This window comes from Leptodactylus fuscus, chromosome 5 (genome assembly GCF_031893055.1).
Source record: "Leptodactylus fuscus isolate aLepFus1 chromosome 5, aLepFus1.hap2, whole genome shotgun sequence".
Classification (NCBI taxonomy): Eukaryota; Metazoa; Chordata; class Amphibia; order Anura; family Leptodactylidae; genus Leptodactylus; species Leptodactylus fuscus.
Window position 1 is genome coordinate 197,583,082 of NC_134269.1, and position 22,622 is coordinate 197,605,703.

The 22,622-nt window shown below is 39.8% G+C and overlaps 1 protein-coding gene across 1 annotated transcript in view; it reads left to right on the forward strand.

Moving 5' to 3' along the window:
• GABRA1 (gamma-aminobutyric acid type A receptor subunit alpha1) overlaps positions 1-22,622 on the forward strand; it is a 115,694-nt gene that overhangs the window by 39,072 nt on the left and 54,000 nt on the right. Inside the window, exon 3 of the mRNA XM_075275029.1 lies at positions 17,013-17,122. Coding sequence (XP_075131130.1) covers positions 17,013-17,122 — 110 coding nt within the window. The remainder of the gene's footprint in view (positions 1-17,012; positions 17,123-22,622) is intronic.

Consider the following 22,622-nt stretch of genomic DNA (forward strand, 5'->3'; position numbering starts at 1 on the left):
CATTTTCTTATCGTTTGCATATCATTAACACGTCTATCGATCATATGATTGTCATAACTCCCAGACTTTTCCTTCTTGGTATTGTAATTTTCAGAAAGAGTTGGTACAATTTAATCAATAAGTTATAGGCACCCCAAAATAACATTACATTAACAGAAGGGGAAAAACAGTTATAGCTTTCAAATGGCAACAATGAAAAAAAGGGAAAAAAATGCTGAGTCCTGAAAGCCAAAACTGGCTTTGTCAATGGTACACACGTGTACAAAATGGTTGGTTCCCCTCGTTTAATGAAAGAAAAACCCCCAATGGTCACAGAAATAACTTGAATCTGACAAAAATAATAATAAATAAAAATTCTATGAAAATGAACAAATGAAAGTCAGACATTGCTTTTCGCTTCAACAAAACATTTTTTTAAAAATAAACCTCATGGCACAGGCCTGGACAGAAATGATGGTTCAGTAACATAATATTTTGTTGCACAACCTTTTGAGGCAATCGCTGCAATCACACGATTCCTGTAACTGTCAATGAGACTTTTGCACCTCTCAGCAGGTATTTTGGCCCCTCCTCATGAGCAAACTGCCCCAGTTGTTTCGGGTGTGAAGGCTGCCTTTTCCAGACGCCATGTTTCAGCTCCTTCCAAAGATACTCAATAGGATTTAGGTCAGGGCTCATAGAAGGCCACTTCAGAATAGTCCAATGTTTTCCTCTTAGCCATTCTTGGGTGTTTTTAGCAGTGTGTTTTGGGTCATTATCCTGTTGCAAGACCCATGACCTGCGACTGAGACCAAGCTTTCTGACACTGGACAGCACATTTCTCTCTAGAATCCCTTGATAGTCTTGAGATTTCATTGTACCCTGCACAGATTCAAGACATCCTGTGCCAGATGCAGCAAAGCAGCCCCAGAACATAACAGAGCCTCCTCCATGTATCACAGTAGGGACAGTGTTTTTTCAAGATATGCTTCCTTTTTCTGTCTGAGAACATAGAGCTGATGTGCCTTGCCAAAATGTTAATTTTTTGTCTCATATATCCATAGGACATTCTCCCGGAAGCTTTATGGCTTGTCACCATTTTTTATTTATTGTTCCTTTTGTCATATTGAAGTTATTTATGTGACAATTTTGGGTTTTTTCGTTCATAAAACGAGGGGGACCAGCAATTTTGTCCATTTGTATAAATGTAAATCTGGCATATGAATTTGCCGAATTAAGAATTCCTGTTGTTTATATATGTAGCCTATTTCCAAGTACAGCACCCATCTTGTTCATTATTACTGTGTGCTAGTATTGTGCATATTCATGAACTGCAACTGCTATAGGCGTTTTTGTCTCCTTTGTGGAGACCCTGTGTGGAACAGTCCCTACAAGCAAGAAGTGAGATTGCAATTTTGTAGAGTAGAGAAGGGTCTTCCTATCAGCACGTTGGAATGAGAGAATGTGACCCAAATAAAGAGAAATATCCTGTGAATTTTCAGACAAAGTAATAAATGACTAAATAATATAGTATTAATTGAATATACACAGGGACGTAACTTGAGGGGACAGTTTCTCCGGGGGCCAGGAGCCTTAGGGGGCCCATAAGCACTGTCATCAGTATTGAGATTGCAGCTTCCAACTGGCCCATAAGCCAAGGAGACCCACAGGTTACCCTAACCACACTAAGGCTGTTTAAACTCCTTAGTACCCGGAACCATCACTATCAAGAAGTTGCAGTAGGGATGAGGTAGGGGGCCCCGGACACAAGATTGCACCATAGCCCACAAGACTTTGGTTACGCCACTGAATATACAGTATACTTGGAGAATAGGTACATAATGACATCAAATAAATCCTGAAGTGTTGTTTCATCATACTTCGGTTTCTATATCCATTTAGTAACACACTGAAGTGCATTCTTCACAAAAACTAATAATGATGGCCATCTCTTTTTCGTAATATTGTAGTAGCTCAGAGCAATATGGCACAAAATTTCATTATCCTTATTTTGACCTTAATTAAGAAAAGACCATTAAGAAGATATTAAAGTACATTTAAAAAAACGTTAATGAGCCAAATAGCTGTGAAATAAAGATATTTAAACTGCAGAAAACCCATTCTTTCTTTTATTTATTTTCAGTTTTGAATTTCCATCAAAAATTATTTTTGCCCTTGAATAGTAATATTTTCGCATTTCATTAAAATTAAAATAAGTCAATTGATACTACACGACTGCTTAACATGTTTTAACCAAAACATTAGGAATTATGCATATTCAAATATCTTATTGAATATAAAATATTTTCATCTTGACCAAAGGTCCAGATCTTTCCCAATATTTTTAAAGAAATGGTTCTTTAACACTATACTATTTTGCATTCCTTAGTGGGAAAGGTAGTAAGTAAAATTAGATTATTAATATTTTACAATGTCATCATCTACCTGAATGTTCCCCAGTACATAAAGCCATTTTTCATTAAAAAATATTTTATATTTAAAAAAAAATACAAGCACAATCCTAATAACTAAAATAAAATTACCATGGCTCATGCCTGTGTTTTTTTAAAGGGATCCTATCATTCACACACCATTTTTTCTAGGTACCACGTTGGAATAGCCTTAAGAAAGCTCTCCTACCTTTCATTGTCTTCTTCGCGCCGCCGTTTGCCTACAATCCCAGTTCTTGTCAGTATGCAAATTAGCTCTCTCACAGCACTGGGGTGGGCCCCAGCACTCAAACAGCACTGGAGGCATCCACAGCTTGCACAGTATTGTAAACGGCCATTTCCTCGTGGCCTGTGGGCATGTGCAGTCTGCTCTGCCCAAGGCCTGAGGCCTAGAAGTTACAAGCCACCGCCGAAAGAAGAGGCTGAAGATGACGCTGACGAAGATGGAGGCAGTGCTGGACAGAGTTCTCTCACAGCATTTGGGATGCCCCCAGTGCTGTTTGAATGCTGGAGTCTGCCCCCAGTGCTGCGAGAGAGCTAATTTGGATACCGACAAGAACTGGAATTGTAGGCGAGTGGTGGTGCGGAGAAGACAACGAAAGGTAGGAGATGAATAGCCTTTCTTAAGGCTATTCCGACGTGGTACCTAGAAAAAATAGTGTGTGAATGATAGAATCCCTTTAAAATAAGTAAAATAAATCAATAAATTCTAAAATTCAGATTATAATAAATCTATAACTCACCTTGAAAAAGAAAAGTCCTTACACTATTTTGATGAATAATTTTTTAAAAAAAGTTTTGTTGAATGCGGCAACACAAAAATTCTTTTTGTCCAATGAAACATGTTATATTGTGCATTGTTATTAAAATAAGAATTGGCATGTTATTATATTCCTATCAACACCTAGAATAAAAAATAAATGGTAAATTTAACTGCATAGTAAACAGAAAAAAAATGCAAAAATGGTGACAGAATTGGAATTTTTTTGTTATGGCTTTATGAAGAGTAAACTTGTAAACTCCAGGGATATGAAAACTGGTGTTAGTAATGCCAGTCTTAATAAATCAGACCTATTTCAATTTTGTAGTGCTCCCAGTGGGATATTACACATACAGTATGCACTCCTGCCATATTCATACTAAACTGCAGCCCTGTATTCACTTGATTTATATTAGAAGGTGTGGAGAAGTAGAAGCAGTGGTGCAGACCCAAACAATCAAGACAGGGACACAAAATATGCAGCAAACCGTTTTATTTAGAAAAAAAAAACAAACTGGAAAATACATAAGCCTTGAATTCAGGCAAAAACAAAATAAAAACCTGCTCGTCTGAGCAACTAACTAAACTGAACTGATAACCTAACTATACAAGTGGCTTATTTCCAGCCACACAATCAAAACAAGTGGGGGCCACACGGTGGCTCAGTGGTTAGCACTGCAGCCTTGCAGCGCTGGAGTCCTGGTGTTCAAATCCTGCCAAGGGCAAAAAAACATCTGCAAGGAGTTTGTATGTTCTCCCTGTGTTTGCATGGATTTCCATCCCATATTCCAAAAAAGACATACTGATAGGGAAAAATGTACATTGTGAGCTCTATGTGGGGCTCACAATCTACATTTAAAAAAAACAAACAAACAAAACAAGTGCAATCTTGTCTCACCAGACTCAGGGTTACAGGACAGAACCACACACCTCCTTTCACCTCATGGAGCTGCCCTGCAATGCAGGAGCTGCAGCCTTTTCTGGCCCAGTAATGATCCAAGGATCTACACCTGGGCTGAGGCCTACTCCAGATCCACCCTGGACCACACATATGTCAGAAACCTGGGGCTGAGATATCTGGACTCCAGCACTCTGCTTGTCACCTTCTCACAAAGGGTAGATTTTTGCACCGATTTGATAGCTTTTTACAGACTATAGTAACAATTAAGCTACATTTTATAATTTCAAGAAAAATTTACATAATTTGGGTGTTATCCTACATTTTGTCTCCTAATCCCTATGTACGAAATATTGGAAAGAGACCCATGCAACATTCTGACCAGGTACAGATCTTCAGGAGGTACAACTTGAAATTTCTGAGTACCAATGCAAATTTTGGAATAGAGTCCCCATCTACAGGATATACATAAACACATATCTGCTACATATAATACTGATTTTCTATTATAGATGTTAGAGGGGTCCTTGGGCTCTCTTAGGCATCATAGCCCATATAGGACTACGACTCCTACCCCCTTACATTTTGGTAAAATTTTGTTCAAAGTGATTTGCACAAAACTTTAGTGTATTATGTAACAATAGGAACTTTAATGATAAGTTTTTAATGATAAGAATTATCATTGTACAAATAAAAGCTCTTTTAATTGTGTAACATTTGGGAAGAACAGTCAGTTTTAATATTGTTTTATATGTATTTTTACTCTTGCGGCTTAAATTCATTATGTTCTACTGCAGTTAAAAAAAAGTGAACTCATTCTAATCTACACCATGGTTAATTTAGCAAACTGTACAAAAAATATATAATTGGTATAGTAAAAAAAAATAATGTGCTTTATTAAAATTCCATTAATTTCTTTTTAGCTGTGTGAAAACATTTATAGTTTAAAAAAGCTTAATTGGGAAAAGTCACTAAAAAACCGATCAGAACCAAATTTATAGAACGTGTTAGAATAAGCCGATCTTTAAAGGGTTATCGCAAGATCCCATCTTGCTTTCTCAGTCCTCAAGTCATCAAGGTATAATATAATTAAAGTGTACGCTCATTACCCTCCTCAACCAACTCCTATCTTAATTTGGCACCCTTGGAACTCCAGTAATACTGAGCAGTGTCAGACTGGCCTGCCAGAGTACCAGAGTATGCTCCGATGCATTGGTGTAGCTATAGAGGGTGCAGAGGTAGTAATTGCTACCGGGCCCTGGAGTCGGTGGGGCCTAAAGGCTTCTTGGGCATCTCAGTAATATAATACAACACAAGTATTATAGATACAATATGGTTTTTGGAGGTCCAGTGGGTGCAGACTCTAACACAATAAAGGGTATACCAAAATTCTAAGGGTACTGCAGTCTTTATCCTAGGGGTTACTGGAGGGTGGGCCCTAAGAATATTTTCCTGTTGGATGTCTGACAGTGATACTGGGTGTTTAAGAAGTTAATTGAAGAGACCCTGAAACATAAATGTATTAAAATAGTCTGTGAGAAGGTGACAGGCAGAGTGCTGGAGTCCAGGTATATTAGCTCCAGGCTTCTGACATATGTGTAGTCCAGGGTGGATCTGGAGTAGGCCTCAGCACAGGTGTAGATCCTGGGCTCATTACTGATCCATAAAAGGCGGCAGTTCATGGCAGTTCCATGAGGTCAAAGTCTGGTGAGACAATACTGCACCTGTTGTGTTCATGTGGTTGGTAGTAAGCCACATGTATAGTTAGGTTATCCGTTCTGATTAGTTAGTGGCTCAGACGAGCAGGTATTTATTTTGTTTTTGCCCGAAGTTAAGGCTGTATTTTGTTTTGTTTATTTTTGTACCTAAAGTCAAGGTTTATTTATTTTCCAGGTTTTTTTCTAAATAAACCAGTTTGCTGCATTTTGTGTCTGGCTTGACTGTTTGAGTCCACACCCCTGCTTTTACTGAGCTACCTCCCCTAAGAGTAAAACTGTCTTAGATGCCCATAACAACCACAGTACAGTTTTCATTTTGTATTCTTCTATGCTACAAATAAGACCATTTTGATTTTAGTGCATTTTGATTAATCTGCCCCTTTATGCCTCCTGATGTAGTGAAAACTGAATGTCCCATAATCACCCTAACAGTGATAGGAAAGAATGAACCTGAATGGTGCAGTCTCCTCCTAAGAATCGGAGTGCATTGTGTACATTTGACAAAGACCCCTGTGAGGGTCGATAAGTGGTGTTTTCCTCCAATAAATAAGTTTCCATACTGGTGGATTTTTTGCTTCAGTTTTCTATTGAGTCTCTATCAGATGCTTGAGCACTGCCATGAATCCTGTGAGTGAATAAATAGCTGATGTTGGTGTTGTCACCAAATGATATTGTAGATCGATCGATCTGTAGTTTGCCGTTGGCCAATACTTTGCTTTCTTGGGTCTTAAATTTGTTCAGAGGTTCTGTGCTTTGAACTATACGTTTCTCACTGAGTTGTATGGAATTGTACGCAGAATTGCTGCATGTTGCATTATACATCTAATCTCCACTTTAATCATCTCATAGTTGGGAAGTGTTTGATCTGTGAATTCCTTAAGGCTGAGACCTCACGTTGCGGAAACAGCTTTTTTTGTTGCAGATTTTTTTTTTTTTTAATATGTAGGTTGAGAGCCCTATATAGGGTTCACAATGTACATTTTTCCCTATCAGTATGTCTTTGGAGTATGGGAGGAAATCCACGCAAACATGGGGAGAAGATACAAACTCCTTGCAGATGTTGTCTCTGGCAGGATTTGAACCCAGGACTCCACCACTGAGCCACCATGTTGCCCCCTTTTATTGCAGGTTTTGTTGCGGTTTTTTGAGCTAAAGCCAGGACTAGATTGAGCAGAAGTTAGAAGTATAAGAACTTGCTATATATTTCCCATTCCTTCTGTAGCCATTCTTGGCTTTGGCTCAAAAAAAACACAATAAAATCTGCAACAAAAAAAGCTGCATTTCTGCAACGTGGGGCCTCAGCCTTAGGCTAAAGACCCACAGCGTTTTTGTAGCTGTGAAAACGCTGCAGGGAAAAAAGCGATTCATTTTACACTACCTGCAAAGTGAATGAAACTTTGGCTAATCCCATCCACACATTACAGAAAAATATCCAGTGCGGAAAAGCTATGTTTTCAAGAACATCTATGTTTTTGGAAACCGCAGTGTGTTAATAACACCTGTGGAAAATCTGGTGGTTTCCCTATAGGTTTTATAAGGGAAAAAAATCTGAAGAGAAAAACAAACAAACAAAAAATCGCAAAAATACTATGGAGAAAAAATATAATGCGTTTTCACAGACTTTTTTTTTTCCTGCAGTGTTTTTTTAGCTGCCTTACTCAGCATTTTAAAATAATTGAGAAAAAAATTGGCATTTTTTTCCCTCATTTTTTAACATTGTCTACATGTATTTTAAAATTGTAAAAAACACTACTAGAGAAGAGCGAGTAGTTAAATACTCGATATTCGATATTCGTTTCGAGTAGCCCCTCAATATTCGACTACTCGAATCGAATATCGAATCCCATTATACTTTATGGGGGGAAAAATGCTCGTTTCAGGGGTAGGCAACATTCGATCAAACTGAACTTACCAAGTCCACAAGTGAGGGTCAGGCTGGATCCTCCGAGAAGTCTTGTCCGTGCAGCGTCCCCGCATCGTCATCCGGCAATTAATTCACTCTGCTAGGCATCGGGCCTAGGCAGAGCCGACTGCGCATGCCCGCACTACAAGAAAATGGCCGCTTACAGTCAAAACGGCCATTTTCTTGTAGTGCGGGCATGCACAGTCAGCTCTGCCCATGCCCATGCCTAGCAGAGTGAATTCAGAGCCAGAAGACGCTGCGGGGACACAGCGAGGAAAGACTTCTAAAGGTAGGAGAAGAACCAGCGTTGATTGGCCGACTGTATAGCATTCAGCCAATCAACGCTGATTCTGCATCGAATTTTTCCATTCGAATAGCGAGTGGTACTCGATCGAGTACGAGTATCGAATACTACTCGCTCATCTCTAAACACTAAAAATCCCCCAAAATTTACTAGAGACTTTAAAATAACATCTGACTACTGCTTTTTTTTCACTAAAAATGCCATAAAAATACAATTAAAGCGTGTGATCTAGTCTAAATTCTGGCTCCATAAGATTACGGCACGCTAATTCTCTAAGTTAGTATTTATAGTTTGATAGAAACTACATTAGCGGTATGCAATTTATATTACATGATTTTTATAAGTACAGATTTTTTTTGAATTTTCCCCCATTCTTGGCGTTTGTTTTCAAGGTGAAAACTGTGTAATCAATCATTTTGTGATCATGCAAATTACAAGTGACCTAATTGCATATTTATGCGAACATGGAGTGTCATGTATATTCAGTGAACATGATATGTTACATTTATTATTCATGTAGTTGACTTCGTTTTTGACCATGTAATGAATCTATACTATACTATACTATACTATACTGTACGGTACTATACCCTATGCTAATCCCATATGCTGTGAACACAGATATTTATTTCCATAAATTAAGGTATACCAGTAGTTGTGAAACCATTTACCTGTTGCTTTTGCCCTCAAGTCTCTATTTTCCACATGTGTAGGATTTGTTCAGTAAACCCTATCATCCAGAATTCCCCATCATCAAGAGCTCCCGATTTTGCCTATGGTCACCATATAGCGGGACCTTTCAATGTTTATGTTAGGGGATGGTAGTGGGTGATGACCACAGGCAAAAATGGGTGCTTTGACAGGTAAATCCCTGGATGTACCGAACACCCAAGCCCATTTGTTTATGGATTAATTTTTTTTTTTACAAACAGCAAGACTGATCAGATATTGATGACCTACTGTAAGAATAGATTATCAATATATTAATATTTAAATATTGGAAACCCCCTTTAATGTTCTTTGTTCTTATTTTTACAGTTGGTCTTATTGATTTATTTCATATAAGTGAATAGGATTATAGATTAGTTGTATTATGTATACCATGTATGTATACTGTATACTGTATTTTTCAGACTATAAGACGCACTCGATTATAAGACGCACCTAGTTTTTAGAGGAGGAAAATAGGGAAAAAAATTTTGAAGCAAAAAATGGTAAAATATTTAAAATATGGGAGTTGTAGTTTTGCAACGGCTGCAAGGCCACATTGACAGGTGACCCTGCAGCTGTACGAGGATGCATAGAGTGTTTTTTTATGGGGCCATATGTATTTTTTAGTTATACCATTTTATACATTTTGGGGAATGTCTATTGCTTAGATCACCTTTTATTTAAATCAGAGGCAAAACGGGGAAAAAAAACCCCGGCGGTTTGGCACTTTTGATTTTGACGTTAGCCGTACAGGAAAACTATTAGCAGACCGGGCATTTTTGGAAACAGGACTTCCTAATGTGTATGTGTTTGACATATGATTTTCTACTTTTATATGTATTCTAGGGTAAGGAGGTGATTTAGAACTTTTATTTATTTTATTTTTTTATTAAATATTTTTAAAGCTTTTTTTTTTTAACTATTTTATTAGCCGCCCCCGCCCCCAGGGGGCTTGAACATGTAGTCATTTAATTTCAAGTCCCATAGAGAGGAATAGTAGCATCGTTCCTGCCGCTGCTGGCTTCCTGCGGGGCAGGAGCGTAGTGATGTCGCAGGCCCCGGTGTCTAACCCTCCCCGGCATCCGCCTTTCTATTACAGCGGATGCCGGGTCTGGATTGGCAGCCACATTCGGACTATAAGACGCACCCTTCTTTTCCCCCCAAATTTGGGGGGAAAAAAGTGTGTCTTATAGTCAGAAAAATATGGTATATTGTGTATAGATGGTTTTGTAATGTTTTGGCTTTTCATGGGTTTTTTTTGGCTTTTTACTGTATTTTTGGTTGACCTTGCTGATTAATAAATTATCGCTATATCTTTCTGTATATAGAGATGATCTAATATGGTGACAATTCTGCAATGTTTTGGCTTTTCATGTTTTTTATGTATTTCTGGTTAACCTTGCCGATTATAAAATTACTAATTTATCTTACTGTAAAGAAGTTTTGGTATGTATAAATCAAAGATTGCAGAGTGATCAAATATGGTGCAAATGAATTAGTTTTACCATTAAAACTATATACCGTATATACTCGAGTATAAGCCGACCCAAATATAAGCCGAGGCCCTAATTTTACCACAAAAAACTGGGACAACTTATTGACTCGAGTATAAGCCGAGGGGGGGAAATGCAGCAGCTACTGGAAAATTTCAAAAATTAAAATGGTCGGAGTTTTTGGGTGCAGTAGTTGCTGGGTACTGGGGAAGGGGAGGGGGTGTTTTGGTTGTCTGTCTGCCCCTTCCCTGAGCTTGAGGACTGTTTTTTCTTCCCCTACTTGGAATTCAGCCTGGCTGTATATAGGGTATCTGCAGTGCTCCTATTAACCCCTTCCTGACGGAACAGGAGCACTGCAGATCCCCTATATTCAGTAGATAGTGCACTTTAAGACACAGGAATACCTAATGTGCATGTGTTTCACAGTCATTTTCTACTTTTACATGTATACTAGGGAAAGGAGTGCGGTCATAGAACCCCCCCCCCCCATTATAAGCCGAGGGGGGCTTTTTCAGGTCAATCTCAAAAATTTGGCTTATACTCGAATATATCTGGTAATTTATTTTATTTTATTGTTTTGCATTTAGCATAATTCCGTTTATCACATTTTATATTTGCTTTCTCATATTTTTATATCTTTTCTCATTTATTACCAATTTGCCATGTTCAAATAAGGGGAAGCAAAGAATTTATATAACTGCAAGTAAAATTATTCAGCCCACATGGCAAGTTAGGTTTGTTAGCGAGATTAACAAACTCTCAACTGCTTGCAAAGCAAACAAAAACAAGAAGAAGAGTCATTTACATAGCTCAAGACAACTTATATAATTAAGTAATTTGTCAATTTTTGGCAACTATAATCTCAATTATTCAGCCTCCTAAATGGAATCCCTCATAAGAGCACACATTTGCAGACATTTGCAGACCAGGTGTTGTCTCCAGCACATGTGATGTAACTAATAAATGGCTTCATTATTTGGATCAGGGGTGCTTGTGAGAAAATACATCAGATACCTGCACTGGCTATGGGTTTGTGACAAAGAGAATGTTATCAATGACTGCCACTATAGGAAGATGCATGGTCAAAAACCTGCACTAATACTTCAATTTGCACAGTAAGGCCCATATAGTTGTACTAGTCTATAAAATCAAATCTGGTGCATTGCCAATCCAACATATGCTGGTAACATGCCAGGCATCTTAGCTAGATCTGCCTGTCAATTCTGTTGAATAGCCTGACAGATACTGCCTCCTCGTACTTTATAGGAAATCTCAATATTAATATAAACCCCCCAATTGTCTATTAATTGGCAGTGTTTGATGTCGCTTTTAGAGTCATAGTTTAAATTGGATATAAAGAAGAGCAAACTTTTTCACTCTTCCTTCTTTGTGTTTTCTTTCTTTTTGGAATAACTTTGGTTCATACAACGGAATCATCAGATTAAAGGGGTTTTCCAATCTCAGTGTTTCAGAAGTCTGGTAGAAGTCTTTTCATCTCACTTCCTGTATTTCTCCTCCTTCCCCCTCCCTCTTGCTAAACCGGCCGGAGAAGTCTCACGACACTTATACAGATCAGATAATATGCAGATGCATGTACAAAATGGATTCAGTGTTATCTGTGTGTTTGCATAGAAAGATAACAGAGCAGCAAACTGCAACTAGTTGAATGATTGTCCTGCCGGCAGAGCAGTGAGTGACATCACTTGTCCTATCTCCCAGGTCCATGGTTATAGCAACACTCTGTAACCAATGGGAGGAATAAGGTCACAGAGCAGACAAACAAAGCAGAATTTGCAAAGCAATATATTTAGGAAAAGGCTTCAATTTACATAAGCTACCAGTAGAGATAAGATCCTTGAGATGGGACAACCCCTTTAAGGCTAAACTGTATTCTTCTGCAAACTACTGCAGATAAAACACCCCAAATCAGGACGTTTTGCTGCAACTCACCTACTGATTTCTCTGAAGGCCCCTTAAACCTTTTCAACCTTTGCATTGTAACAAAATCTTCCCAATTTGTCCCAGGACATTAGCGATTTCCACTCCACCTCCACCTGTGAGATCACTGACTGAATTGGGAGCCTCCCATGTCTGCTCTCTCAGTTAGACCCCGCCCTCATGACTAAACACCCTCCGCATTCCACAACCAAAATAGAACAGGTTAGCAGGAAATGAAACCTTGTGTTTTTCTACTACACTATTTCAGGAATATGCAGAAATTCATGCCGACAATCCTGAAAGACAGTGGGGGAGGGGGTTTAATGTTGTATCAATATGTTGTATCATATGTTACTATACTATTACTGTAGTCAGTGGATGTGTCATTTTTTGGAGGACATGTCAAAATACAAGACCGTAAACAATGCACCATAGAAACCGACAGAGGAATAGAAAAGAACCGCTATAGTATATACAGAAAATGTTATTTTCCATCCCACGACTATATATTACTAAGGTTTCCCTTACAAGTGGTGAAGGTCATATGGTGGAGGATGCCCCTCAACAATTATCTCTTCTGCATACACTAAAATCTGTTTGAGAGTCTTCAGTAGTTGATACACACTGGCACACATGTTGGGTTGCTTTTCAAAAGACAAAGGCATAGTTCACATCATGGACAGCAAACAGTACTGGATTGAATGAAAATTTGGATTGGGCTGATATAGTATGACTGAATTGCTGTGTTTCACACTTAGCTTTTGGGGGTAGACCCTTAAAAATTTAATTGACCATACATGGTCTAACTGAATGAATGGCTGTCTCCCACTTAGCTTCGGAGGTTAGAGTATTAAAAATTGCATTGACCATACATGGCCTGACTGAATGAACGGCTGTCTCCCACTTAGCTTTGGGGGGTAGACCCTTAAAAATTGGATTGAGCTGATATAGCCTGATTGAATTGCTGTGTCTCCCACTTAGCTTTGGGAGGTAGACCCTTAAAAATTGGATTCTGAATTTCTGTGTCTCCCAGGTAGGTTTTGGGGTTAGACACCGTGAAAAACTGGATTGAGCATACATAGCCTGACTGAATTTCTGTCTCTCCCACCTAGGTTTTGGGGTTACACACTGTGAACAACTGGATTGAGCGTACATAGCCTAACTGAATTTCTGTCTCTCCCACCTAGGTTTTGGGGGTACACACCCTTAATATCTGGATTGAGCGTACATAGCTGGACCTAATTGCTCTGTATCCCTGTTTTGGGGTTACACGCTGCATGAAAAGCTGGTTTTCACGTATATATAGCAAGAAGTAACTGCTGTGGATTCCTGCTATTTTGTGAGGGACACCCCTAATAAAAGCTGGTTTGCACGTATATAGCAGGAGGTAACTGCTCTGTATTCCTGCAAATTTGTGGGGGGGCACCCCAAAGAAGAGCTGGTTTGCACGTATATAGCAAGAAGTAACTGCTGTGGATTCCTGGTATTTTGTGTGGGGACACCCCTAACAAAAGCTGGTTTGCATGTATATAGCAGGAGGTAACTGTTCTGTACCCCTGTTTTCCACCATCCGTGGAAAGCTGGACTCCTGTCCCTGCAGTGTATAGCTCTGAGAAGAGCTGTTGTTGTTCTTCGGTTTTTCCCTATCTCAAGCTAATGCCTATCTAGCCCTCTGCAGATATGTTTCTCTCCCTATCTCTCACCGCGAAATGACACGAATATGGCAGCGGCCATTCTTATAAATGGAAGGTCACATGTCTTCGGCAGCCAATGGGTTTTTTAAATTTTTTTCACTGCCTCCGTTGTCGTAGTTCCCGTCCCACCTCCCCTGCACAGTTATTGGTGCAAAAAAAGCGCCAGGGAAGGTGGGAGGAAATATGAATTTTTAGTGTGTATGTCGCATGGTATTTGATTGGGAACGAATACTTCGAACGGCCTGATAGTTGATCAAATATCTATTTGATTGAACGGTGTTCGCTCATCTCTAGTCATCATTATTAAGAGCCATTAAAAAAAGTATCAACTACTGAAGACTGTTTTTTTTATATTTTATATCCACTGGCTAACACGGTACACAAGCATACTTTTTCCTTATACTAAAATCTATTTGTCCATGTATACCACCGGCAGACTATGCATACTATCCTAGCAAATTACAACTCAACCCTACTACGGCATATTAGCAAAGCTACAACTTTTGGCATCATTTATGATAATTGTGATGGTAAATGGTTACTTGCAGAGTATACTGGCGGTTTTTAACAAGCTCTCTATACTAGAGGGTCAGGTCTTCAAGGATGTAACCTGATATGGCTTGGGTAACCCACAATCTAATCCTAAATGGTAGCATAGTCCCTTATATCGCTTCTAGAAGATACAGAAGACTATATTGTGGAATATACCTAATAAACGCACATCCCATGTTCATCCTACTCCATGATACCGAGTGACCAGGTTGTTACTTTCAGCCATGTAACATTTATTGTTCTGATTCTTCTGACATTGTTCAGTGAACTCTGACTTTATCTTATTATTCCAGTTCTGTCATGAAAGACGCCGAGACAAAAAATTCCCCAGTGATACAATTACTGTCTGAATGTGGCTTATTGCGGGAGAATTTTATCATACGCTCTAATTTTGTTTTCATTCATAAATTATGGAATATTTCTACATACTAGAAATGGGATTTGAGCATACCCTGCAATTTTAATGCAGAATATTATGGGCTGGTAGTTTACAGATAGCTGCCATTGAGATCTATACAGTAACTAAGGTTTTAATGTAGGAAGTTTTTAGGTTTTACAACAATTCACAGAGAAAATATATAAAACCTACAGACAAGGTGAATTACAGTGAGGGGCAGATGAGAAGAGACAAATACCGTGGAGCCTCTACCCTTGAGGTTCCTTCACTTCTCTATTCAAGATGATTCACAGCAACTGCAAGTGTCAGATTCTTGGCATGGAAACCTATGAACATAGTAGTGTTATTTGGGCATCGCATATGCACGGTTATTATTAAAGCATCGAATCACATTATTATTTAGCAATTATATATAGCAAAGCCTTTACATATTTTTGCATATAGATTTACTGTATATCAGCACTACAGACAATATAAGGTTACAAATTATTATCGTTTTTGCTAGGTTACCCTTTGCCCTAGATCAGGGGTTCTCAAACTTTTTAAACAAGGGGCCAGTTCATTGGAGGGACATTAAGATTATATGCTCCACAGTAACTCCCTCCACAGTATTATATAGAGGATCCCCCACAGTATTATATGTTCCACAGTACACCACCTACACAGTATTATATGCTCCTTAGTATGCCCCCCACACAGTACTATCTGCTCCCTCAATACATCCCCCCACACTGTATCATATGCTCTACTGTACATCCCCCAACAGTATTATACAGAGGATCCCCCACAGTATTATATGTTCCACAGTACGCCCCCTACACAGTATTATATGCTCCTTAGTACGCCCCACACACAGTATTATCTGCTCCTCAATACATCCCCCCACACTGTATTATATGCTCTATTGTACGTCCCCCTACAGTATTATATAGAGGATCCCCCACAGTATTATATTTTCCACAGTACGCCCCCCTACACAGTATTATATGCTCCTTAGTATGTCCCCCACACAGTATTATCTGCTCCTCAATACATCCCCCCACACTGTATTATATGTTCTACTGTACGTCCCCCCACAGTATTATATGCTCCACAGTACACTGTCACCACACACAGTATTATCTGCTCCTCAGTACACTCCCCACAAACAGTATTATATGCTGCTCAGTACGCCCCCACACACACAGTATTATATGCTCCTCAGTGCACCTCCCCACACTGTATTATAGGCTCCTAAGTACGGCCCCCCACCTCAGTATTATACAGTATGCTCTTCAGTATGAAACTCCCCTCCCCACACACACAAAAAGTATTATACTAACCCATGAAGAGCTGTTGTACGTCCTCCCTCTTCTGACTGCAGGAGCTGATGACTTACGTCATGGAGCCTGCGTCAAGGCAGAGGTCACACTCTGCAGTCAGTGTAGGCCATGGTCGTATGGACCGCAGCATACCCTGAAAGCTTTCAGTTGTATGTGCATTTGTACATACAACTGAAAGCAATGATCGCTCACTAACAGGGAATCCTGTACCGCTCAGCGGGCCAAAAAAATGTCCTCATGTGACCCGCGGGCCATAGTTTGAGGACTCCTGCCCTAGGTGACACAACATTGCATAATATACAGTGTCAAAGTATTACAATATATTACATTATATGACAAGGATTACTTTTTGTGAAAAATTTGTTAGGCAAACAAGACTGAATAAGATTGATTAAGATTGAATAAGAGATACATCAATGTAAACAGCGCTGTGATCTGTATATATCAGCTTTATTCTGACGGACTCCCTTTACATAGTGATAAAATGATGGTGCACTAAACAGGGTTCTTACATGGTGCACTACAGAGTGTTCTGCAACCCTGTCATGTTCTGAATACATCATATAGAACGGTCCAGAAGGCTCGGAGATATGATCCCACCATGCATGCAATATAAATACACCTTATTTGGACTAGCAGTCATTGCCTTGCAATGTGATTCACGGTATTAAGGATTGAGTGATACATTGATTAAACATAGGAAAGAGCTGAGTGAGTTAGGGGTCCATCTTTAGCCGTAATTGCTTTGGAATGACAATCTGGCTGAATAGAAGAGATTTTGTGGCTCTGAATCAGCATAAGTAAGGATAAGTAGATTTTAGAATTACTGATGGCAGGATTGTATTCGGCTCAATGCTTAATAATATATTTTTTTCAATGTCCTGTAATTTCAGTTGTGGACAAAGCACACAGGATGAGATTAGAGACAATACCACAGTGTTCACGAGGATCCTAGATCGTCTGCTAGATGGCTATGATAACCGCTTAAGACCAGGACTGGGAGGTCGGTAATTATTATCAACTATGTGTTTGTCTGTCGCCACATTGTTTCTCGTATTCTGCTCACAGATGGCTAAATGTGTGTCCTTATACTTCATTTATATTCAATTTATGAATATACGGCCATATTACTAGTAATTGTAATGAGTAGGGTTGAGCCGATCTTGACTTTTCAGGATCGATTTTAAAATCCGATTTCCGATCATTTTTCATTCGAACCCGATCTCGATCCCAATTCCGATCCCAATGCAAGTCAATGGGATTTTTTTATTAATCGGAGATCGGATTTTAAAAGCAATCCTATTCACTATACAGCATGGAATCTAACAATTGAACACTTTAATTGTTAGAATCCACGCTGTGTAGTGAATCACTAAAGTAGCCAGAGGATTTTTTTTAATCCTCTGGCTACTTAGTCCCCCCTGGTGTCCACTTACCTGCAGAGATGGCTGGTCCAGTGCTCGGTGTGTTCTCCTTCTTCCTCTTGCTGCCACTCCACGCTGTTCTTCTTCGCTTTGCTGCCCCCTCCCTGCTAGGTTAGGAGAGTGTGGGCAGGTTAGGAGAGCGTGGGCGGGTACTGGGAGGGGACACATCACGTCTCCCCGCCCCATACCCACCCACACTCTCCTAAGCCACAAGCCCCACCTTCCTAGCGCTTTAAACACTAAGGAGGCGGGGCAGCAAGAAGACCAGCATAGAGCGGCAGCAAGAGGCAGAAGGAGAACACACCGAGCACCGGACCAGCCATCTCTGGAGGTAAGTAGCTACTACAGATGTTTAGTTTAGTCTCCCATTAGAATGAATGGAGGCAGCCGACATGCAGGGGGTTAAGGCTGTGTGTCAGCTGCTTCCATTCATTCCTATGGACCTGCAGCGGAGCCTTCACGCTGAGTATACAGCATATACTCAGTGTGAAGGCTAAACAAAGCATTGTGGGAAAAGATCACCGATCTCGATCCCACCTAAAAAGATCATGTTCGGAATTCCGATCACGATCGAGAAATTTTCTCGATCGCCGATCGGAATCCGATCTTTTCCGAACACGATCACTCAACCCTAGTAATGAGTCTAAGCTAGATTGACATTGAGTATCAAGTATGTTATTGAAGCATTTCCAAAAAACTTGCATGCCAATGCAGTTGCTATTAGAAGATACAATTTATTGGTTTCGCATTCAATCGAAAGATAATAATTGGATAATCTTATATTATATTGCAGTGTATTACAGTCCATGCAAAGTGGATGGGAATCCTATCCACACATTGCAGAAAAATTCGCTGAGCGGAAAAGATGCGATTTACAAAACCATTGTGGTTTTGGAAATCCCATCATGTCAACTATGGGTTGGTTCACACTAGCGCTTGTATTCCGTCTGCAAGGAGTCCGCATGAAGACCCCCCCCGAACGGAATACCAACGCTAATGCAAGCACTGTACAGTTAAACACATGGGGCCCATAGACTATAATGGGCTCCGTGTGCTTTCCGCGTACTGTCCGCACAATTCATTCGTGCGGGCAGTGCGCGGCAAGCACACGGAGCCCATTATAGTCTATGGGCTCCATGTGCTTTGCAAGCACATCGCTTGCAATTGCTATTGCATTCCGTCCAGGGGGGTCTCTATGCAGACTCCTTGCGGACGGAATACAAGCGCTAGTGTGAACCAACCCTATACCTATGGAAATACGGGCTGTTTCCCTATAGATATAATTGTAAGCGGATCGTCCGCAGAGGAAAATGGACTTTTTGTGAAAAGCAGTGCAAAAAATCCAGTGATGTGTTTCTGCTGCAGTTTTTCCGGCTGCGCTATTTCCCTGAGAACTGCTACATGGGGCGTTAACTTTAAAGATTGTCTATGGAGACTTTTTTATTACTTCCTCAGGACAGATTTAATTGCTATACTTAGGATTCGTGGGTTGGTTCTGATTCAAGCTGCATGATTGGACTCCCTTGAGAAACCTTTTAAGCTGAGGCCCCACATTGCAGAAACGCAGCTATTTTTGATGCAGATTTTGTTGCGGTTTTTTTGAGCCACAGCCAGTAATGGATTGGGTAGAAGGGAAAAGTATAAGAACTTCCTGTATATTTCCAATTCCTCTTGTAGCCACTCCTAACTTTGGCTCCAAAAAAAAAACTAAGGCTAATGCTGAGGCCCCACTTCTGTGGAAACACAGCTTCTTTTATTGCACATTGTGGATTTTTTTTAGCCAAACCTAAGAGTGGCTGCAAGAGCAATGGAAATATAGGAAGTTCTTATACCTTCTGCTCAATCCAGTCCTGGCTTTGGCTCAAAAAACCACAGCAAAATCTGCAACAAAAAATACCCTGCTTTTTCGCAACGCGGGACTTCAACCTTGTTGCAGAAGCACAGCTTTTTTTTTGCAGATTTTGCTGTTGTTGTTTTTTATTTATTTATTTATTTATTTTTTAAGTCAAAGCCAAGTATGACTATAAAAGGAATTAGGAAATGAGGAATATGTACAGTAGACACTACTTATAATTGTTCCTTATGCTCAATCCACTCCTGGCTCCAGTCAACAAAACTGCAGCAAAATCTGCATCAAAAAAAGCTTCTTTCCGCAACGTGGAGCCTAGCCTGAAACTGAAGCCCCACATTGTGAAAGCGCTGCAAAGTAAATAGGATTCTGGCTAATCACATCCACACACTGCAGAAAAAGTCTTAGTCTTAGGCCTCGTTCACATCTGTGTTTGGATTCCGTCCGGGGAAATCCGCATGAGGACCCCCGCCCCCCGAACAGAATACTGAATGCAACAGCAAGCAGTGTGCCAGTGAAAGCACACGGACCCATAGACTATAAGGGGTCCATGTGCTTGCCACCAGATCTCCGCAGGGATCACGTGGACAGGAAAGTAATTCACCATCTACTTTCCTGTCCGCATGATTCATGCAGGCAGCAAATGGCAAGCACACGGACACCATTATAGTATATGGGGTCAGTGTGTCTTTACTGCACACCGCTTGCAGTTGCGTTCGGTATTCCATTCAGGGAGTCCCCATTCGGACTCCCCATGCAGAATACCGAATGCAGATGTGAACGAGAGGTTAGGCTTATGCCCCATGTTGCAGAAACACAGCTTTTTTTGTTGCAGATTTTGTGGCTTTTTTTTTTTTTTTTTTTAGCCTAAACCAAGCGTGGATTGAGCAAAAATGTAGAAATGTAAGAACTTCCTATATATTTCCCATTCTTTTTGTAGCCATTATTGGCTTTGAATAAAAAAAAATGCAACAAACTCTGCAACAAAAAAAAGCTGCATTTCCACAAAAAAATTTTTTTTCCCTTTTTTATTTCCTCACTTATTTTCCACCAAAATGTCATAACCAAGGATCTAAGGCATAACCCTTGTAGTATGGATCTAATACATCATACAAAAGGAAAACTTCTCCCAACATACAGGATTTGTTTACAAAGTGAGTTGTATTACTGGGTACGACTGTCAACCGCTGACATATAACATAGTAACTTACATTGCTGCAAACACAACCCTGGCAGCTGCCTCACGTCCTGCTTTTTGATCTAACATACATTTGCAGCTCATCAAAATGCATAAATGCCAGTTTACTAAAATATTGCCAATTCCGTGTTTGAGGAACGCGGCCGTTATTTTGTATCCTTTCATATTTTACAAGCGAATAATGTGATAAATGTATTTATGATCTTCCATATTTCAGTGTTACGGTATTATTTATTCCAATAAATTCAAATAGATTGGAACATGGAGATAAATATTTAAATGGATCAGTTTGTTCATTGTTAGCGCCTTATTGACTATAATAAGGGGAAGACACTACTTGTCCGGTCATTGATAGAACATGGTTGTACGTTGCAATACAAACACATTAACTAATGCACATGAAATATAATCTGCTCATTGGATTTTACCAAAGTTTCCCCAAATCCTTGTCTATCAGAACCTGCCCAGAAGTCCTCCAAAACATCAGAGAATGATATCCTAATAGGAAAACATGAATCTATCTTTTCCCAAATACAAATTATTAATAATAAATAGATATAAATATGGATTAAATATGGAGACCATACTGATAAAATACATATGTAATAGGGGTTTAAAAATTTGTCATAAAAAGTATAGTGCATAGATATCACTATAGATATATATTCCGTAATATAGCAAACAGACAAAATACAGATTGCAAATATGTCTGTCTGGGACCAGCTTTAGGCTCAAAGCACACATGCGGTTATTGATGCCAAAGCCACAAGTGCAAAATATAACTGGTTATGGCTTTCGCCACATGCTAAAAAAATTATAAAGCTTATAGGGTTTCTATGGGACTGAAATGTGGATGATCTATCATTGGTGGGTTCCAACCTCCAAAACCCCTGTCGATCATCATAACCAAGAGAAATTGGATGGAACTGGATTAATAGTCATAGCTATGTTTGGGAATTGGTATTGGTGCCATGAAGTGACAGTATAATGGGTCCATAACACTTGGGTTAGACCCTGTGCCGATAAGGAAATGTGGCCTATCCTTTGGCAGGGTCATCCATGTTTTAGCCTCAACAGTTTTTGGACACTGTTACATTATCTGTTTTGTTAAAGGATAACGTTCACCACCTCCCGCTTTTTGCATCCTTTACTACTATTCTACTGATTTCGGGATAAGGGGATATTGTCACTCCTTGGGGAGAGACCACCATATAGGTGTGTGGAGATTTAGTAAGCCTTTAGCACTCCACTTCGCAAGGAACCATGGGAAGAATATGCAAATCTTTCTTTCATGATGTAATTAGGAAGTCAGAAGCCGCCTCATTGTTGCAAACCAATAGAGGGCGCTCACTGGAATGTGCAAGCCTGTCTTCCCTGATGTAGTTAGGATGACAGAATTCCAGTGAAATAACCCAATAAAGGCTGCTCCCTTTAGCATCATGCCCGACCTTCCAAGAGGCCTTATTCTTCCCATGGTATCATTGCAAAATAAAGGCCTCTTGGAAGGTCGGGCATGATGCTAAAGGGAGCAGCCTTTATTGGGTTATTTCACTGGAATTCTGTCTTCCCAACTACATCAGGGAAGACAGGCTTTCACATTCCAGTGAGTGCCCTCTATTGGTTTGCAACAATGAGGCGGCTTCTGACTTCCTAATTACATCAGGAGTCAGAATTTTCACTGTTTGTGAGCTATTGCTGCAGTTAGTCTGTGTGTTAGAAAAGTGAATTAGGCTTTCCATTGTCAAGTGGGTGGTCTCAGGCAGAAGTAGGCAAGGGGGCATGGTTCGGAGTTCTCTGTACTGTCTACCTTTTGAATGTATCAGAGCTCTAGATTGCACCTCTTACTCTAGCGTAAGACTTCCCATCTAACAGTAGAGAACCTAAATGGTATATCAGGCAGTGCACTTAGGCTGGGTTCACATAGGGTTTTTTGGACCGGATTTTGACACAGTAATCCTCCTCAGAATCCGGTCCAAAAAATGCCTCCCATGGCTAGTTGCAATTGTCGCTTTATTCCGTTCTGGATTAAGCT